This window comes from Mixophyes fleayi, chromosome 4, assembly GCF_038048845.1.
Source record: "Mixophyes fleayi isolate aMixFle1 chromosome 4, aMixFle1.hap1, whole genome shotgun sequence".
NCBI lineage: Eukaryota > Metazoa > Chordata > Amphibia > Anura > Limnodynastidae > Mixophyes > Mixophyes fleayi.
Genome location: NC_134405.1, coordinates 313497193 through 313519477, shown reverse-complemented (window position 1 = coordinate 313519477; position 22285 = coordinate 313497193). Strand labels below are relative to the sequence as shown.

Sequence of the window (22285 nt, the reverse complement as noted above, 5' to 3'; positions counted from 1 at the left end):
GCATCCTCAATTTGGGTATCACCGGCTACACTCGGGCTATTAAGGCACACATCAGCAGAATGCTCACGATTAGACATCCCACTGTTGGATGGACTCTCCACAGGGATTGTTGTCATTTGTGAATCAGAGCAAATATTCTCCTGTAATGCCTCACTGGTATCTTGCAGCTCAGCTTTGACGCGTAACAGTAGTTGTGCACCAATTGTAGGCTGGGTAACTTTTTGGGATCTGCCACTAATAGCCAAAGGTGAAGGCCTCATTCTCTCTTTGCCACTGCGTGTGTAGAATGGCATGCTTGCAATTTTTTTTTTATCGTCACTTAACTTTTGCTCAGTTACACTTCGTTTTCGCTTCAATACAGTAAATTTTTTTTTGGTTTTTGTTTTTTGCACTAATTTGAAAACACTCTGTTGTTTGACATCGCCTTGGCCAGATGACGTACTGGGAACACTAACATCAGGACTGGTGACAGAACCTGGTTGCTCATTTAGATCATATGTGGACTGCTTTGAATCCATTGCGTAGATACTGCTGACAGATATGACTTTTGACAGCCAGAAATATTAATGCACAATTAGGGAGGACACCCCAAAAACACAGAGGAGTGCTAAAATTTATTGAGTAGATACTGCTGACAGATATGACTTTTGACAGCCAGAAATATTAATGCACAATTAGGGAGGACACCCCAAAAACACAGAGGAGTGCTAAAATTTATTGAGTAGATACTGCTGACAGATATGACTTTTGACAGCCAGAAATATTAATGCACAATTAGAGAGGACACCCCAAAAACACTGAGGAGTGCTTAAAATTATTGAGTAGATACTGCTGACAGATATGACTTTTGACAGCCAGAAATATTAATGCACAATTAGGGAGGACACCCCAAAAACACAGAGGAGTGCTAAAATTTATTGAGTAGATACTGCTGACAGATATGACTTTTGACAGCCAGAAATATTAATGCACAATTAGAGAGGACACCCCAAAAACACTGAGGAGTGCTTAAAATTATTGAGTAGATACTGCTGACAGATATGACTTTTGACAGCCAGAAATATTAATGCACAATTAGGGAGGACACCCCAAAAACACAGAGGAGTGCTAAAATTTATTGAGTAGATACTGCTGACAGATATGACTTTTGACAGCCAGAAATATTAATGCACAATTAGGGAGGACACCCCAAAAACACAGAGGAGTGCTAAAATTTATTGAGTAGATACTGCTGACAGATATGACTTTTGACAGCCAGAAATATTAATGCACAATTAGAGAGGACACCCCAAAAACACTGAGGAGTGCTTAAAATTATTGAGTAGATACTGCTGACAGATATGACTTTTGACAGCCAGAAATATTAATGCACAATTAGGGAGGACACCCCAAAAACACAGAGGAGTGCTAAAATTTATTGAGTAGATACTGCTGACAGATATGACTTTTGACAGCCAGAAATATTAATGCACAATTAGAGAGGACACCCCAAAAACACTGAGGAGTGCTTAAAATTATTGAGTAGATACTGCTGACAGATATGACTTTTGACAGCCAGAAATATTAATGCACAATTAGAGAGGACACCCCAAAAACACTGAGGAGTGCTTAAAATTATTGAGTAGATACTGCTGACAGATATGACTTTTGACAGCCAGAAATATTAATGCACAATTAGAGAGGACACCCCAAAAACACTGAGGAGTGCTAACATTTATTGAGTAGATACTGCTGACAGATATGACTTTTGACAGCCAGAAATATTAATGCACAATTATGGGGGACAACCCAAAAGCGCTGGGGAGTGCCAAATATGAAGAAAAAATAATAAACCTCTATCCTCCTCTCTGCACTAGCGATTTTGGTTAGAGCAATTGCAAGAACAATATTGTATTCTTTCTCTGTCCCTGCTCTAATTAGCCTATGACTACACCCTGCTCTCTCCCTCTGTCAAATGGCGATGGATTGCTGTGGAGGCGTGTATTTATAAAGTTGAAGTATCGCGAGAACCGAGTCCCGAGATCCGACGACGTCACAATGACGTTCGGCCTCGATTTGGATTCGGAATTGGCGGGAGAGTACCGAGCTGCTCAGCTCGGTACTCGGATACCCAAAGTTCGGGTGGGTTCGGTTCTCGGAGAACCGGACCCGCCCATCTCTACTAACAATAGACCTGATTTAGGGTGGTCATGGGAATAAACTGTTGCATTAATGCAACTGGACACAGATTACTATAAAATGTTGCCCTAATTGGCCATGTGCCTTTACCAGCCTCATCCACCATTGATCCGAAAAAAAAATAATAATCCTTGTCTGCTGATAACGACTTGTCTTGTCCTAATTGGCACATTTTACTTTTTGATACAGATTCTCTGCACCATTTGATAAATAGGTCTCATTTTGTTCAATTTATAATTTCAATGAAATTATTTAAATTTTGAAATTATGAAAAAGTATGAAATTCCAAATAATTTCATGGAAATTAATGAATGTCCCTTTTCTCTTATTTTTTTTGGTTGCTGCTTGTAGTTAACAAATTATTTTCCCAGTAAAAAAAAAAGAGTATTTCGGGCCTGGCCAACCTACGGTTCTCTAGGTGTTGTGTAACTACAAGTCCCACCATGCCCTGCCAGCTATTGGCTGGCTATCTACTGGCAAAGCATGCTGGGACTTGTAGTTGTTGGCCAGGCCTGGAGTAGGGGGTTGTTGAGTACAGGACATAAACATGTGGGTTACAGCCCATAATTTATGGTATATTAATTTTCAGTCAAAATACCTGGAGCACCTCCAGCACTAAATACAACTCTGCTTGTGGTCACGAGGAGAGATAATCACTTGTTCTGTGTGGTGCAGCGTCTCGCCTCCTGACTGTTAGACAAATGCGCTTTATTCACAGATTTTCACATTCACATCTGTCATTGATGACTTCAGCAAAACTGTTAGTGGTGTGAAATAGAGGCTACATGGGTCCACCAATGTACAAACCAAATACATATAGCCGCAGCCCCTGTATGACTAAAAGACAATCGTAACCTAAACCTAACAAACAACCTTACTGCTGTACAACTAAGAGTATTGACACAATTGACCTTATAAATGAATCTTGCAGCATAAAATAACTTGGTTATTTACCATAACAAACTACATCCTCTATAGAGACCTAATGTATGTGTATATATTACATGTAGAAGATACATTTATTTTGCTATAAATAATACAATAATCAGATTATATATCCTGGTGACCCGGACATGCCTGTAAATGTTCACATTTACTGTAATAAAAAAAAAAGTCGTCTTGGTTATTGTCAAATTGCTTTTAGTTTCTATTATCTAGAGTTGGGGCAGTGAGTGAGGAGGGTGTGAGCGACAGAGATTAGAGGGTCCAATAATGTATATCTGATGGTATGTGAATCATACAGACTACGTTATATATTTAAAAGAGCAAGCAGTATTATTTCCCTACAGGAACGTAATAGCCTATTACACAGAGCTTTACAGGTGGTTTTTCGCACACATTTACTTTTTGTACCAGTATTACACTGTATAATCCCAATGAATAGTTAATTTTATTTTTTTCATATACCTGCATTAAAATATTATGAAAAATAAAAATGGAGGATCTGTAGCAAACCTTAGTTATTTGTTTAAATGCTCAGTTCAAATATGTCTTGCATATTATCCCCAATATACTGTAAATTTATAAAATTTTTAAATGTACAAATTATTTTTTAAGATGTTTTGGTGCTTTTGACTAAAGTATTCATTGTTTATTTTCTGACTGTCCATGTGTGATTAGTTTTGAAGTAGATGTAGATAATCTGATCACTGGAATGTTCAGTGCAGAGCATTTAAGGAGATACATTTGATGGTCTTGTGTAAGGCAGTGACCTCTCTACTAGTGTCATTTACATAAGTGCATACTTGCCCACTCTTCCAGAATGTTCGGGGTACTTCCGAATTCTGGGTAGGTCTCCCGGACTCCCAGCAGAGCAGGTCATCACTTCTTATTGAATGGGCAGGTTGGGAGCTGTCATGACACTATTCATGGTTAATCATGTCATGGGGGCGGGGCCAAAATGATGCAATTGGCCTCCTTTCGTCTTCACACCTCCCCTCCAGGATCTCCCAGAAGGCTTCTATGCATAGGCAGGGCCGGATTAACACTATGTCTAACTGGGCTACAGCCCAGGGGCCTCGGGCATCCAGGGGGAACTTGACAGTGCTCAGCGGCATTAATGATCAGGCCGGGGGCGGGAATGGGGGCCCCATTAGCCCAGGGATCTCCATTCCTTTAATCAGGCTCTGTGCATAGGTGATGAGAGGGTTGTATAGGACAGGGGCATTGCCATGGTATGGGGAGGAGAATGGAGGCAAACAGGAAGCCAAGTACATTGCAAAAATAAATGTGTCCCATATATTCTGGTGTCTATTTAAGCATCGGCAATCTAATTTGCTGCTAAACACAGGCACCGGGTTTAATAAGAGAGTGTCTAGTTTGGGTCTTATGTAGTTTAAAATGATATCCAAAGAAAACGTTTAGGGTAAAGGGGAAAAAATATGAGGCTTTTTCATATTTGTTAACTTTTAAATATTGATGAGTTGCGTAATTTTTGCCCCACAACGCAATAGCGCAAAATGCGTCATTTTAAAGACTCATTTTAATCCCTAAAGCTGCAGTACACCCACATGAAAGGCTTACTAACACGCCCCTCCCCCTAGCCAGAGCATCAGCTGCTGCTTAGCGCATCCGTTCTTCCTCCATTCCTCTCATAACCCCGGTTTACACCATTTTAAAGGTGTTACGGGGCATTGATTTGCTAGATCTGTGTTATAGAGCCAACTACATGCTGATGTATTTCCTGGGGCTCTGGCTAGGTGACTGGGTGCGTTGGTAAAATCTTTTCCATGTACTAGCAGAGCTTTACAACCTTTAGGGTCTTGCTCAACATTATTGCCTGAAAGATAATGGTTAATGTTGATATGGCTGCCATTAATTGAGAATAAAGGGTTAAAAGCCTAATGCCAACCCCTTCATTGCTGTTCACTGCTGCCCTCACCTACTTTCCCACCAATAGGGATAAAGCTGGTTGGCAGGTATGCGCCCTCGTTCTGCTCCTCTGGCGGTGGCTTTCAGATCTAAAATTTGAAGTCCAAGCGGAGCTTCACTATGCACCCAGAGCGGAAGATATGAATTCCCCCTCCCCTTCCCCTCCTAATGCTTTGAGATTCGATGATTTTGTGTTATGCCCCTGTTTGGGCCTCTTTCATGTCTAGGGCCCAGTATTAGTTTGTATTGATGTTATTTGACCTTGCCTATAGTCTAATCTTTGTGGTTTTCTTTTCTCCTCTGTGGCAGGGGGGTCGTTATAGGGGGTCTGTGAGGGATTACCCAGACTTTGATGCTAGCCAAGATGCCGAAGCACTTTATAAAGCCATGAAGGGATTCGGTAAGTAAAAATTCTGTACATTTATGTAAGTTAATACTTTGTGTTTATTTATAGATCGTACACAAGTGATTCTAGTTTACTGATAAACTCCAGTAAATTATAACATAAATTGCATATGGCTAATGTCCTTTCCTTCACGCACCTTACCAACCTTCGTACCTTAATGAGTGTAACTTAAACTAATGAAATAAAGACACGGACACATATAGCTTCTTTGGCAAAAGGTCGCAGTTTTATTAATTATAAACCAATTAAATGAAATTCACCTGGTGGTGGGGAGAGCAAACTGCAGTCAACTAAACAACTAATCATCTAACCAAATACTGCAATGCCCAAATGGCATTCAAACTAACCAAGGAATACTCCCTTAACATTGGCCGGTGTTAAACAGGCGTCGGCATGACTGCTCCCTTCTGGACTCAACATTGACGGCCACGCAAAGCACGCCAAGGGATCCTCCACTCAGAAGGATCAAGAGTAATGTTACTTGAAAGGGGCAGTGACATGCGGCCAAAATAACATAACCACCGTTGTCACTAGTCGTTGACTGCACTGCTCTCCCACCAACTGCGCCTCCTCTGTAAAAAAGATTGTTCATACCAAACAAGAACTAGCTGGGCGGGCGGGGAGGCATCCGTGAAAGTGCGGGAAGGAAAGATCTAGCAATCCATGGGAGTTACTATTGAAGTGACTATGCCACTCCCCATGGATCGTATTGGCTGGGATTCATACAACTTTAACCCCGAATGGGTAAGGGCCTGAGAGACATAAACCCATGCACTTTAAGTGCCCTCAGCTTAAATGGCCTTGCTTAACATAATTGGTGTATATTAAGGTCTCTGGTATCTGATAGGAAAGCATATTATAATGAATACTTGCCAACTTATGACAAGTATAATCCGGGAGCTCTCGGGTACAGGTGGGCGTGCAGGGGGCGGTGCTCTGAAAATCGTGTCATTTTGGCCCTGTCCCCATGACGTAATGACACAAACGCCGCGATTCCTGGTGAATCACAGCATTTTGGATTTAATTCTGCCCACTTCATTAGGAAGTGGGCAGATGCGGGAGACTGTCCTACTCTCCTGGGAGTCCGGGAGACCCACCCAGAATGCGTGGGTCTCCCGGACATTCCGGGAGAGTTGGCAAGTATGTTATAATGATTAGTATACCCCCTACTGCCGGCTGCTCCATACAGCTATATGAGCAGTTGACAAACTTGACTTGTACAACCTCATGGATATATACATTACTTGTATGTGGTTGACCCAATGTGAAAAAACAGACAATTATGTTTTATTTCTCTCACCTCCTTTGAATTGTAAGCTCCAGTGAGCTGGTTCCTGTCACTTTACTGCACCTGGCTTATGTACAGTAGATTATATACATAACTTCCCTTACTGGTAAGAACACAGCATGTTGCTTATAGCAGTGCCCATGTGAGTCTGGAGTGAGTGTTTTACCCCCATGTCTCTGTGTCATCTCTAGGCAGCGATAAAGAAGCCATCTTGGATCTTATCACCTCCAGGAGCAGCCAGCAGCGTAGTACAATCATTCAGGCGTACAAGTCGCTCTACGGCAAGGTAATAAGACAAGTTCCTTACATGCATCAGATCTTCCATGCAGAGATTCCAATATTATAACATGATTGTCAGGGACACTCTGCTGCCTTTTAGGCGCATCTAAGCCTGTCACTCGGGGAAGTGTCACTAACTGCAGACTCTAATAGTGTGTCACACAGGTGGCACATGAGAATGATTGGGTGTAAATCGGGTGCGTATGCTGACGATGCAGATTTGCGATGTGTACTGCCCTGCTCAAGGGCATAAATACCCTTTGTCTACGCTTGAGCAATTCACACCCATGTTGTGACCAACTTTGCATCGCCACAATTATCTTTTGGATAAGATTGTCTGTCTTTGGCCTACTTGCTATATGCATGTGTCTATCTACACCCAGCCACTGCTGTCATAGCCTCTTACCAGTTTTTTTTGTTTGAGAAGCAAGAAATTCTGTTCCAATTTTCTTCTGCTTTCTATCTGTTTACTGGGGAGCTGGAAATTTCAGCTGCTAAAAATTAAGTAGACCAGGGGCAAACGCAGGATTTGTAGAGGGGTGATTCCACACCACGCCGCCAGTGGGCGTGACGTGACCAGCATGCATGGGGTCGTAGCTATAATATTAGACAGTGCTTGGCTGCTCTCCAACTCTTTCTATCCCCATAATATACATGGGCAATGCTGCATGCACTACTGTTAAAGGCACGCAGCTCTCCCTTTTCAAGCAGAGCCGTATGAAGCGGGGACAGGGTCCAGACACTTTAATTATACAGTGCCCCAGGCTTGGAGGGGGTTTCCAGGCACTAGGAACCCCCCCCCCCCCCTCCCCTCGGCTTGCCTATGTAGACCTCCGTAAAAGTCAATGGGACAATTATCCTTTTATTTTCCATTTAACGGTGTTGCTTTGTCTAGTAATCAAAAATATACTGTAACGTATAGTATTTGTTGTTTTGCCAATAGGATCTTATTGGAGACTTGAAATATGAGCTGACTGGTAAATTTGAGAGACTTATTGTAGGACTGATGCGCCCCCCGGCTTATTTTGACGCTAAGGAGATTAAAGACGCTGTGGATGTAAGTATTCTATTCTCCTTCTACCCAGGTGTATAACGATAATATGGAATAATACTTCAGTGTTTCTAATACACATGCGCCAAAACAGCTTGAGGTGTATTATACAAAGAAGAATATGCTCAGTCATAAGAAATCTTGTGGCCAGCTTCAGACCTGCTATATCTATTGACTTTGTAATTATTGGTATTTTAATCGCCATATGAGCAACAGATACCTTTTCGAAAGACTCAGAGATTTATATTCCAGATTATAATATAATAATTTTAAGACCTTGGGGTATATTCACTAAGCTGCGAGTTTGAAAAAGTGGAGATGTTGCCTATAGCAACCAATCAGATTCTAGTTATCATTTATTTAGTACATTCTACAAAATGACAGCTAGAATCTGATTGGTTGCTACAGGAAACATCTCCAGTTTTTCAAACCCACAGCTTAGTAAATATACCCCCTTATATTTCCTATTACCCAGAATAAATAAACTATTTTGTCTATTACTGATATAATTAGTCACATTTGAATATGCTGTATGGAAGGTTTGTGCACATTTAGCTGTGGGGTAATCTACCTCTCTGTGATTGGTTGTACTTCAGGGTGCCGGCACTGATGAGAAATGTCTGATTGAGATCCTGGCTTCTCGGAATAATCAGCAGATTCATGCACTGGTGCAGGCCTATAAGGACGGTAAGGGAAAAATAGATTCTACTACAATAGCTGATGGTGTGTTAATATGCCTGCAAGTTACGTATGTACCAATCTATGTTCTCTGCCTCATTACAGCTTATGACAGAGACCTGGAGTCAGATGTCTGCAAAGACACCAGTGGTCACTTTAAAAAGATGTTAATTGTTCTGCTGCAGGTGAGAAAACCCTGTTAATGGCAATGAATCTGTATTGACAGCCATTTATAATGATCATCCTGGAGAAGTGTCTGTCACCCCGGCAATGGGAACAAGTTTCTTCTGAAGTGAGGAGTCCCCGGATTGGGGCCAATATGATTGTGGAGTTCCTTTTTAAGAAATGTAGTACATGGAAGCCTATGTTTTATGTAATCGTGCCTAGCAGTCTCCACTGCACACAAGATGGCTGCACTCGCTAATGTACACAGCAGCTAGCAATATGATGGGCCTATTGGTGCAGGCAGTCTGAGAAAGGGGGCGCATAAATCCGTAAAAACAATGGTTTCTTCCTCATGTAATCAACTGAAAAATGCAGTTAATGGGCAGACTCGAAGATTAACGTCAAGATCCCAGACAATGTGCAGGATCTTGGTTAACATGCAGCCAGCTCTGTTACCTTGCTTCCAAAATCTCAGGTTATATTGTGGAGCCTCAAAGCCACTGGACCAGCCCACAGACTAAGGAGCACTTTAAACATGCTGTATCTCCACCTGATAATGACCATTTAAATATCTCATCTCTACAGACACATAATCTGGGGCGATATAGTGTGTGTTATGTCCTTCATCTGTGCAGGTCCTCCCATAATCCCATGCAAAATGGGCTGAGTCCGCATTCCTCTGTGCATGATAATATACATTTCTGATTCACAGGTCACACAAAGCAAGTCCTGTGCTCTGTTCCTCCAATGTATTAATTACTCTTAATGTCAACCTCTGTCCATCTCTAGTATAATGTGGTCAAAAACTGTATGTTTCAAGGCTGACAACCTGTTTGCAGAAAAGCAAAAGACAGACTCAAAGCAGATGTCTTGTTCCTGAAGTCAAAGTAGTATCTTCTGCCAAAGTATTAGCCACGTACGTCTCTTCATGTATACAATGTAATAAATGTACTTCCTTGCAGTCCCCATCACCATTGTGGAATGTCATCTGCTCCAATGTTTTCTCTGTCAAATTAATACTAATGAATGGAAGAGCGGCTTTTTGGGTCCGATCCTGGTAACACGTTGTTTTTCATCTTCCCAGATGTCTCGCATATTAATCCATTGGGAATGTGTACTTTGAAGAACACTGTAGAAATGTAATGAAAGGCAATTTATCAGTCAGAATTCTAGAATCTTCATCTAAATGTTCAGTAGAAATCCTATTTTCAACTGTCATAGTAACCAGAGGACGACCGAGTACTCTTCTAAATAGATCTGGGTCCGGTTGTTGCGTGAGATAAGTGCAGCTCTAGAATTGATCTTTGGATTTTCCTGAAGCTGATCACACACGTGGTAATTTAGTTGGCCATTTTAGACGACGTTGGCCTGCAATTGCCAAAGGGTCTGGCCAAAAACAATCTACCGGTTAAATAACTACATGGTGGAGAGATTGAAGGAACGATGTGGAAACTGCTATTGGCTGATGGAATCTTTGACTTATATGGGTGGTGACCTCTGTGCTATTAGTTACAATATATATGTACCTGCTTTCTACCTATACTTTTCTAAATCGGGGGCTGGTGTTTATTTATGTACATGACTGCTACCAATGCTGCCTAAGTGTACACCTAAGCCGCCAAACTGTGGGTCTTCTGTTGCAGGGCACGCGGGAAGAAGATGATGTTGTGAGCGATGAGCTGGTGGAACAAGATGCAAGGGTAACGTCTATGCTCATAACACCAGTATCGTGCATCCAATTTTACTGGAAATGTCCCTCAATCAGTAGCCATGTTGATCACGTATTATGTGTATATACTGTATCTGCCATAAAGGTTTAGGGGGGCACAGGCCTAAGAGTCAGGGAACGCCTTTATGCTTAACTTCTTAGTATTTAGTAATTTAGTTTAAATTCGCTTATAATTGTTTGTGGCCCCATAGACTCTGATGGTGATCTTGTGTAAATGTGACTACACTCTGTGATTGGGATTTGTGGATAATCCTTTTTTTCCTGTTGTGTTCAGGATTTATTTGAAGCTGGAGAAGTAAAATGGGGCACGGACGAGGCTCAGTTTATCTATATTTTGGGAAGTCGGAGCGTGTCGCATCTTCAACTTGGTGAGTGCTTATTGGTGAATTATGTAGATGAATTAGAGGCCTAAATAGTCAGAACTTCTGTTACGCTATTCATAAATGACATATCCTGTGTATACTCTTTATAGTTGTATAGTCGCAACCACAAAGAGTTATAGACACACCACTGACAGCACTCAGTAGTAGAGGCCCTTCAGCATCATGTACGGGGATCAGCTAATTCATTGCTGCCTTAGAGGGTACGCTCAGTAGTAGAGGCCCTTCAGCATCACGTACAGGGATCAGCTAATTCATTGCTACCTTGGAGGGTACACTCAGTAGTAGAGGCCCTTCAGCATCACGTACGGGGATCAGCTAATTCATTGCTATCTTGGAGGGTACGCTCAGTAGTAAAGGCCCTTCAGCATCACGTACAGCGATCAGTTAATTCATTGCTACCTTGGACTGTATGCTCAGTAGTAGAGGCCCTTCAGCATCACGTAAAGGGATCAGTTAATTCATTGCTACTGTGGAGGGTGTATAAGCATGTAAGATATTATCGCGTTTTGTTGGTTTCATCGTTTCCGTTGCTGAAGTTTATCTTGAGAACAATATTGGTTCAAGCTATAATACAACCAATATACTTTTAATTTTGTGAAGTACTTTACATTTTTCCATTCAGTCAAATATATGAAGATGTCATTTACTTCAGACACATGGTATTTCAAAAATAATATAGCTACTTAGTGTATGAAAATTAATAAGTTAGTACGGCAAATGGTAAATATTAATACACAGTAATTGGTATAATTATAACTGGAACATGCCTGTCTTGCAGTTTTTGAAGAGTATGAGAAACTTGCAGGGAAGAAGATCGAGGAAAGTATAAAGGGAGAGCTCTCGGGGGACTTTGAGAAATTGATGCTGGCCGTAGGTAAGTGCTCTGCTGACTTTGGGTCAGTATAAGGGTGGGCAACATTTATTTATAGAGACTGATGACATGATTCATATTAAGTATTCACTTAACCATTGGCCATGTAAAGCACATTGATAGACTGAAGAGAAATATCATTTTTATGATCTTGCTGTTAAGGGTTTTATAGATCACTCAAAGTTGTCACTAAATCTACAGCGTACATAATATGAAGTGAGCGTTACACCCAGTATAGAGAACGATGGGAGTCGTACTGTGCAGTGTCCCCACGTATATAATAATAATAGCACAGTGCTGAGAATTACATGCAGTATAAAGAACGAGAGAAATGGTACTGTGCAATTAAACTATAATCAGAGGATAGAAACTTGCATGCAGAATACAAAAAAAATGGTAATGCATATATGGTCATTGGAAGTGCAGCTATTAAAAGTAAACCCATTGAAAGTGAAATAGTAACATATCTAATGGTTTAAATGCATTATCCTAAATATCCCAAGAAATTCTACACCAAGGGCTAGATTTACTAAACTGCGGGTTTGAAAAAGTGGAGATGTTGCCTATAGCAACCAATCATATTTTAGCTATCATAGATTTAGCACATTCTACAAAATGACAGCTAGAATCTGATTGGTTGCTATAGGCAACATCTCCATTTGTTCAAACCCGCAGTTTAGTAAATATACCCCCAAATCTTTATTATCTGTTTTATGAGGACATTTGAATAATGACGTTTACCTTCTCTAACGCTGCTCAATCTGATTTCTGTCAACATGGTTACCATGGTAGTAATATTGTCTTGTTTCCTTCCAGTAAAATGTATTCGCAGCATCAAGGACTACTTTGCTTCCCGACTGTACAAATCAATGAAAGTAAGTGCAATACTACACAACCATGTTATCATTGTGTAATGTACTTGTACCCCACGTCCTACTGAAGATGCTGCTTCCTGTGTGTCCTGTCAGTAAATCACCGACACAACACCATCTGATAGAAGACCTGCTGACGGCCACAGACCAATCAGATGCTAGATATCATTTTCTAGATAAATGGCAGCTAGAATCTGATTGGTTGCTACGGGCAACACCTCTACATTTTAAAATGTTTGATAAATCTACCCCTAAGTTCTTCATAGTGCATTTCATACAGCATAAGGATATCGGGCACTGTATACAGTACTGCCCGCTGGGTGCGGTTTTTAAAGATTATTAAAACTGTATAATCGCGAGAACTTTTTAGACACTTTTTTTTATGATATTCCTCCAAAAAAAATTTTGGGGTTTTTCTTTTCATTTGGCACATTGTAGACTAAGAATGTTTTGTGCCCCACAGGAGTCCTGATTTCTGTGCTTGAAAAGTAATACAAGTATTGTTGAAGTTTTGGTATAAGGTCCGGGTCATTTTATATCGTTTTACCAACGTTTTTATTGGGACTTTAGTGCACGTGCTTCCCTGTAAATGCCCTTTTATACGCTTCACTCCTTCCGTGTCCCTACTCTCCATCCCACTGCACACGGCAAATTACAGGGTTGGGTTCCCCCCAAATGTCTGCCTGAGCTCACACTAAGACAGTCGGATACACGTCAGACACATTGCTATTGCAGCAGTCCTTAGCGTGCATTTATTTATGTAGCGACACTGATTCCGCAGCGCTGTACAGAGAACTCGCTCACATCAGTCCCTGCCCCATTGGAGCTTAGTCTAAATTTCCTAACATGTACCCACACACACACACACACACATGTACATACAACCTCCACATAGATAAGGCTATGCTCGGGAATCGAACTCATGACCCCATGCTGCCCATACTAGTGTAAGGTGGGGGTAAACATGCCCTAGGTCTCTGTCTGCTTTACAGACGACAGGTGTCTGGTCAGCGAGTCCTAGTGTGAACTAGTCCTTCGCTCACCTTATTCCATTCATTCATCTGAATGGAGTCCTGCTTAGTCCATCAAAAATGCATCAAACGTGATGCACTGTAGAAGCATTTGTCAAATGTATAGATGTGAGCACAGCCCCATTATACTGTGATATCAATCAGTGAGAGAATCTTACAGTATTGCATACCAGTAAATGTAGTGTAAAATGAATGAGAAATTTCAACAAGGATTACAGTCCGAGCAATGTTTGGTATTCTTTACATTGATCTGTCACATTAAAAAGTCCATATCAATTGCTAATTTTCCATCTGTATGTAATATGAATGTTACATAAAGCACCTAACAGTTTTCACTAATGTTGTGTATATTTTTTTTTATGTTAATTATTTTAATGGTAGTACTATTTTGAAGAGATTTTAGTACATTCCACCCATTGCTGGGGAAGATTTTGCAGAGAGACTTTTCAGAGCTGATGTGAACTTCTTCCTTCCAGGGCATGGGAACACAGGACAACACTCTGATCCGGATTATGGTCTCACGCAGTGAGATTGACATGATGGATATTAGAGAGTCCTTTCGAACCCACTATGAGAAGTCGCTGTACTCCATGATAAAGGTAATCTCCCAGTGTGTCCTAGTATAATCCATCTTCACAGACCACTGACCCTTAATTATAAGGCAGTTTGACTTGAAATGTTACCTTTAAAAGAGCTTTGCTTAATACAGTCTGTTATTACTGATGTCATCTTCTGTGTGTGGTCCCCTTGTTGTGTGCTTTAATAGTTTTACGCATTGGAAGTGTAATGTGTACAATAATCAGGGCACATATGAGTATTGTGTTGTGTTACCCAATATGACCAATCAGTCTGTTCTCATTTTCTATACTGTGTGATTACCTGTCTACCAGTGTTCACAAGTGTCCTCTAATGTTTCGAAACACAAGTTTTAACAGTGTGAACGTTACTGGTAGATCTTATACAAAACAACTTGAGTGTGAGTTTAATGTCTTTATCCAAAAATTGTCTTTGGTATAACTGGACATGTCTGCCTTAATGACATTTTCTGAATTATTCATATGAAAACTACCTTTATACCATGCACGAAATTGCTATGAAATGTTTACTTTTTATTACCTTTCATTCTTTCTCTGGCAACCTAATAAAAAAAAGCCACTGGCACTCTATGCAAATGAGGGGAAATGGAAGCTGAAATGCTCACCCCTCTGCCTGCTGACTTCTCTTAGAATGTAAACTGATTGGAAATGATTTAGGATTCAACCCTCACTTCTGTAGTGAACGTGTGTTTTTAGTAATCCATCTGATACTCATTTCAGAATGACACATCTGGAGAATACAAGAAGGCTCTTCTGAACCTGTGTGGTGGAGACGATGAGTACGTATATCCACCTGCAGTTTATATATTCTTGTCACACAATGCTCACTGGTTTCAGATCATAGTTTTGTTACTGTTTCTTTTTATGTTGGTTCCCATTCTCTTTATCGCGTTGGGAGCACATACAAGAATTCAGATATGTACCATAGATTAAAGAAATGTTTAAGCACCACCAAGTGGGCACTATAGCTTAGTGCATTTTCTATTTAGCGCTCCCTGATTTAGGCTAGTTTGCATAACAGTCTACCTGAAGACAACCAACGTAGAGAAAATATGGTTAAGCATAGCCTTAAAGTGCACCTGTAGCCTACACACAATGGAGGCAGCCATTTTGTGGGCTGTACCAACGGTCATGAGACCTATGAACAGACCAGCCTTGGGTAACTGGATGTGTTTACAGGATTAGCCCACTGAGCGTGGTTAGCAGATGTCTGCACACATGCCAGCCAATCAGATTCCCCAGTAAGCACTGTAGACTTCTGTCACTAAGGATGCCCATTAAGTCAGAGAACTTTAACTTAAAGGGGATCTCTACCTTTTATAGAGTTCCATTGTCCAGGCGGATTGTTTAGTTTTGTAGCCCTTTTATACAATACCAAATTAACTCAGACCTTTGCCTATTATACGTCTGCACTTACACAACCTATTGGTTGTTATGTATAAGGGCAACAACAATAAATACATTTTATGAAGGCGGTGTTCCCCTTTATAAGAATGACAAATATCTCTTTAGGGTTTGACAGAATAGAATTTTTTGACCAGTTTCTGGAGAGAAATATATAACAGTGTGCGATGTATGAACCGAGAGTCGAATCGGCCAAATACGATGATTGTTTTCCATCTTTGGTATGCCAATAATGTTTATATTCTGCAGTATGGCCCAAACATACGGCAGGCCCCAAGTGTGAGGGGAAAAAGGTGAAATTGCTTAAAGGACCCAGTGTATAATAAATATATTATCTGAATGTTAATCTCCCATATGAGCTGTTCCTTTCCTTTTTATAGCGCCGCTGGGGAATATTTCCCAGAAGCCGCCCAAGCCGCCTATCAGAAATGGGAACTTAGTGCGACCACTGCTTCACGCATTGAGGTTGGAACAGAATATGATATCCCCCCCTCCGCCTTGCCGCACCTGCTGCTATTTGACTTGACTGTCAATATAACCCAGCTAGCGGGCTCCCAGCATCCCTTTCTGCCGCTTGCTTGCCTCACGTTAGCCAAAGCTAAAATGCGTGATTCCACTAACCAGCTAACTGTTTTTGTTTCCACTAGATTTGCTGCTAACACTTTGCTTCCTCATATAATAGCACTGGTAACTTTATATTGATTATTCTTTCGTTTCTGCTGTCTTTCCAATGCATACTGGTGCCAGCAAAATATTGCAATGCATTGTTAGCTTTTTCTCTTGGCTTTTCTTGTTTTTACGCACGAACTGTATTCTAAATACCCTTTACTTTAGCAACCTGCAAAATGTCAGTGATGACTATGATTAAATGGAAAAGTCTATCTAAAGTATATTTTTAAAATGTTTACAGTATTTGAATTACAGTACCTTTTAAATTGACCGTCTTTGTAATGCACCCAGCCCATTTCTAAAACCTGTTTAGACATGGTGCAATGATGCCATGCTAGGCTGACCCTGGCAACCAGTGACATCGTCCATAATCAACAGCAGCAATGTATATAGCGCCACTAATTTCACAGTGCTGTACAGAGAACTCGCTCACATCAGTCCCTGCCCCAATAGAGCTTGCACTCTAAATTCCCTAACAGACAGACAGAGAGAGAGAGAGAGACTAGGGTCAATTTGATAGCAGCCAACAAACCTACTAGTATGTTTTTGGGGGTTTTTTGGAGTGTGGGAGAAAACCGGAGCACCCGGAGGAAACCCACGCAAACACGGGGAGAACATACAAACTCCACACAGATAAGGCCATGGTCGGGAATTGAACTCATGACCCCAGTGCTGTGAGGCAGAAGTGCTAACTACTTAGCCACCGTCCATAATAACATAGGTACAAGCAGGTGACACAAAATTGGCTTGCTATATTAAAAATGGTAAAACATATAATAACAGTGAATGAGAAAACTGCAATAAATACTGGAGACATTTAAAAAAAAAAAAAAAAGAGTAATATATTTTGAGTAGACTTTCTCTTTTTCCTTTAAACATTTACTATTTTATAGCTCCTCCTAACTGTCGGGTACTGATAACAAAATTTGTATCCCTTGTTTATAGAAAATTGTTTTTAAATAAAATATGATATAATATTACAATATGTTTTTGATATATGAGTGACAATACAAAAAACATTTCAGTATAACTTTGTGATGTTTACCTATTAAGTAGCTGGTGGTTTCCACAATTTTACATTTAAGCCAATGACACCTTAGGAATCATTTTATTTTAAAATATTTGCTGATTGAAACGCTGGTGTTCTTACGGCACTGCATCAGGTTAAATCAACATTAAAATAAACCTTTACAAAATAAATGTATATAGTGCCACCTACTGGGGAACTAGATTACTGCAGCCTGCAAACCACATCATAAATTCAATAGTTATCTATAGATTAGATATTTTTCAGTCCACGTGTTTTTTTTTTTTCCCATGTGAGATTTAGAAAAGAAAATTTAATGGAACGTCTATAGGATACTAAAATGTTTAATGAAACACTGCTATTGGCTATTAGCTAAAATTATGATTTACATCTCAAATGACACATATTTCACATGAGGGAGATGTAGCTGTCGGGCATCTATCTAGTATTTGTCCTACACAGAAATCTTTGCAGCCTAGAACATAATGGAAAAACAGCACATTTACCGAATAGAATAGGTGATAAAATCCTGGTAAATAGATTTCTTGTTCTTATACTTTATAATGTTTCCTTTAGTTGAAAGGAACCATACAGCCTGCAGCTGACTTCAATGCAGACAGTGATGGGAAGGCTCTGAGGAAAGCCATGAAAGGATTTGGTAAGGTTGTCCACTGGTCAGTAATTGTCTTAAGCTGGGTACACACTACAGAATTTTTCACCAACTTTTTATGCCGATCGATTTTTACATGCGATCGATGGTCCGATCGCTCGGTCCATGGACTGCATACACACTAGTCTTGTTTTGGACGATAAAGGGAAGAGCGGACGTCCCGTTAGCGACTTTTTACAGCCATGTTGTCGTGAGCAATGACTGTAATTTCGTACTCACTGTTGTGGATCGGTCGGAAGTTTATACACACAACACAGCGGAAACGAGATTGGAACGAAAATATTAAACGGTATGACCAACCAAATGAGACGACAATCGTCCATTTGGGCAGACTTTCGACCATCATGTCACTACACACACTGACCCGACTTTTGAACGAGCTGTCGTATGTCGGCTGGTTGAGCTGATTATTGGACATAAACCGTGTAGTGTGTACCCAGCTTTACCGGATGGGCTTAAATCCTGTGTTGCCCTAAACGGGAAATTTATGGCTCCCCAGGCCACATTTTCAGTATGCACAATTTCTCTAATAGTAGATAGTTATCAGGTTTGCTAATTTGCTTGGAGAGGTATCTTTACTTATGTTAATTTACTGCCTTGTACACGGCCTCCTGCAACTTTTACTAATTACGTTGTTTTTTTTCTTCCTGATTTCCTTGTCAGCGAAGTGCTTATATGAGCAGGAGGAATTCTTGTTTCTCTGTCTTATGACATAGGTCTGCTCTCTACATTGGATACCCAAAAAGCAACATAGCTGGAAACTAGGAAGAAACCAATATATCAAATAAATGTTGCACAAAGGCAATAAAAAAAACCCCAAATAAATGAAATGTATCTGAAGGTTAATGGCCTTTTAAAGGAAAGTCCTAACTGAACGGTATAATTCTCACCCACAAGGCGTATTGTGAGCATCTAAACCCTGTAGATTAATACAACACGCTGCTAACTTCACGCCACTGTATGATTACATAACAAAGGAGCTGGCGGTCTCTCTCATTCTAATGCTGAATTACTTGTATGAACTTGGCGGAGAGGCCGTTCATTACCATAGGTTCTAAATCAAAGCTGGAAGACAGAATTAATTACCATGTCTTTTTAATCAGAGATAATATACTCACAGTGCTTTTGGCAAAAAAATATTCTAAAATGACAATATATGAATTGTAAAAACAGGAAATTAATAGGAAACATATCAGAAGCCCCCTGCCCACCCCCATTGATGTTTGGATAATGAAATCTGGGTGGAAGGGAGTGGGCGTCCAGCCTGCTGATGGGGTATGGAGTCAGATATGTTCTGTATCTCGCACATCTGGCTTTTACAGACCCCTTGGAAACAGACCCTCTCTTGTGCAGGATGTTCTGGGCACACAACATTATTGGGCCATAAACCTGATTAGGAGCAGCTTTCCTAAAAATAATAATAGTAATGATACAATCCACATAAATGTTGCTCATTACAAAGGTTCTGTATGAACATCACAGGTGGCTGACTGAGATGTATCATAAGTCTCTGAAGAGCTGACCCAGAATTTGTCAGAATTGTGTCTTAGTTTTAAACACATCTGGGGTAAATGTATCAAAGTCCGTTTTTTTTCATCTCGCGGGAGATCGGCAAATTTGCAGCTACAATTTAAAGCAGTGATAGCTTGTAAAGGCAAACTTGCCTTTACAAGCCATCGCCGCTTTAAATTTTGGCTGCAAAGTCGCCGATCTCCCGCGAGATGAAAAAAACCGGACTTTGATACATTTACCCCCTGATCTGTATCCAGGGTAGGAAATGATTCCTCCACTTTTATTAAAAAAAAAATAAAAAAATATTTGTTGGCCAGACAGCTGTACTTTGCTACTTTCATTTGTTGGATATGCTCTTAGAGATGGTGTATCTCATGGCTGGGCTTCTCTTCATTGTTTAAATTAGAAATGCTCACTGACCCCCATGAACTGGTTTTGGTTTTTGATCTGGATTCGCTTCGTGTTTTGGTTTTGGCAAAACCGTCCTCGTGTGTTTTTGGTTTTGTATTTTTTTTAGAAAAAATCCTAAAATATGCTAAAATCACATAATTTTGCTCTTTTTTTTTTTTATTCCTACATTATTATTAACCTCAATAACACTAATTTCAAGTCATTTGCAGTCAATTTTGACCACCTCACAGGTCACATTATTACTTTCATACACTTTCGGACAAATACTGCAGCGACCTGGCTGGATGCTAAGCGACAGAGCAATGACACAAACACACGGCCGTTCCTAGCACATCTAGGACACATTGCCACACAGCAGTGGCAGAAAAGAAAAGAAAAATGGTGCAAGATGGAATTGTCCTTGGGATCTACCTCCCTCCCACCCACCGTTATGTTGGATCTTAAAATGGAATCCAAATCTCCCGAGATCCAATGACGTAACAATGACGTTTTGCCTCGTTTTCAAATCCAAGGGCGCGCGAAAGTACTGAGCTGGCTCTGCTCAGTTCTCTGATCCCCTAACTTCGGGTATGTTTGGTTCTCGGGGTACCGAGCTTGAGTATCTCTAGTATAAATGGGTAGTCATTCCACATTCCAGCAGTTGATCTCTGTATCGCAACCCTTCAGCCTTATCTGCCATCATTGGGTCTGGTGCTGAATGTTTGGAGTTACATTTCCAAAACCAGACATTAAATTTCTCCCTGGGGTATTCAAGGCTCCATTTCAGACTTTCATTGCAGATTATTACACATTTAAAATAGTTTGCAAATAACAGGTAATAATGCATAGGACTGATCTGACCATTATACCTTGTAGGACATTTAGAGACTACATGTATGTTAAGAGTGTGTGTGTCCTACAGGTACTGATGAGGACACCATCATTGACATACTTACCAGACGCACAAACTCCCAGAGGCAGGAGATACTGAAAGCTTTCAAGTCACACTTTGGCCGCGTAAGTCTTATTTGGTTTTTCATCGTAAAATAATCTTTGAAATTGTATATTGTTTGTTTGTTTTGCCTTTAACATTGTGTCTCAATCTTTCATATTTTTAGTTTATATTGTACAGTTTACATAAACTAAATTTTACAAATCAAGCATGTTGGCACGGGGTGTCATAAATCCATGTGTTCCTTACACCACCAGAGACATTTAGCGGTATATTTACTAAACTGCGGGTTTGAAAAAGTGGAGATGTTGCCTATAGCGACCAATCGGATTCTAGTTATCATTTATTTAGTACATTCTACAAAAGGACAGCTAGAATCTGATTGGTCGCTATAGACAACATCTCCACTTTTTCAAACCCGCAGTTTAGTAAATATACCCCCTAGGCTTTACGTCTCAGTGGGCCCCTGTTGCATGTTTTTCCCAAGGAACCTATGGAAAATCAACATAGCTTCCCTCACTTACATGTGTATGATCACAATATTTGCTAAATTTCAGATATAAAGTAGGACAGCATTTATAACCACATCATAGCTGTATTTAGCTGCTAACTAGTCACAAGGCTGAAATAAAAAACATTTTACGGTAATAAATCAGTTACTCGTTTTTCAAACAGTTGTCGTTTAAGAGATAGATTTATACATTTAAAGTCTACGCTGTATTTTACATAAAATGTTATTTTTACCATTACAGTAGGTTGTTACGTGTGGATTTACTGACACTGCATTTATCTTATTTTTAGGACCTGATGGCAGACTTGAAGTCTGAGATCTCTGGGACGCTGGCCAAGCTGATCCTTGGACTTATGATGACACCCGCCCAGTTTGATGCCAAGCAGTTAAATAAAGCCATGGCGGTATCTACTTATTCTTTTTCTACTAATGCTCCATCTACTTTGGGGCCTTCTATTCAGAGATCCCACGAATGGTCTCATATTTACCGTGACAACATATAATAACGCATCGGCCACAGCTTATGCATTTCTCCATACTGCACCACCGACGCCATGTCCGGGCCGCTGGTGATCGTGTTAACGGGTACGAGAACCCCGACACGCTGGACAACTACACGAAAATTCCGATTGCTGCAAAAAAACGAAGGCAATCTAAACAGACTCCCCTTAAAACAGAAGATCCAGCTTTTCGACGGCAGCGGATGCAGACAGCCAGTCATTCCGGTGAGGCAGCTGTCAGGGACTTGACTT

At 40.5% G+C, this 22285-nt stretch overlaps 1 protein-coding gene across 2 annotated transcripts in view; it reads left to right on the top strand.

Moving 5' to 3' along the window:
* The window catches only part of ANXA6 (annexin A6), a 75640-nt gene that overhangs the window by 33565 nt on the left and 19790 nt on the right, over positions 1 to 22285 (top strand). For both annotated transcript variants that reach the window (XM_075210077.1, XM_075210076.1), the window contains exons 3-17: positions 5359 to 5449; positions 6935 to 7029; positions 7966 to 8079; positions 8670 to 8760; positions 8857 to 8936; positions 10560 to 10616; positions 10920 to 11013; positions 11807 to 11902; positions 12716 to 12774; positions 14279 to 14401; positions 15119 to 15177; positions 16183 to 16267; positions 18075 to 18156; positions 20993 to 21087; positions 21824 to 21937. In XM_075210077.1, coding sequence (XP_075066178.1) covers positions 5359 to 5449; positions 6935 to 7029; positions 7966 to 8079; positions 8670 to 8760; positions 8857 to 8936; positions 10560 to 10616; positions 10920 to 11013; positions 11807 to 11902; positions 12716 to 12774; positions 14279 to 14401; positions 15119 to 15177; positions 16183 to 16267; positions 18075 to 18156; positions 20993 to 21087; positions 21824 to 21937 — 1335 coding nt within the window. The remainder of the gene's footprint in view (positions 1 to 5358; positions 5450 to 6934; positions 7030 to 7965; positions 8080 to 8669; positions 8761 to 8856; positions 8937 to 10559; positions 10617 to 10919; positions 11014 to 11806; positions 11903 to 12715; positions 12775 to 14278; positions 14402 to 15118; positions 15178 to 16182; positions 16268 to 18074; positions 18157 to 20992; positions 21088 to 21823; positions 21938 to 22285) is intronic.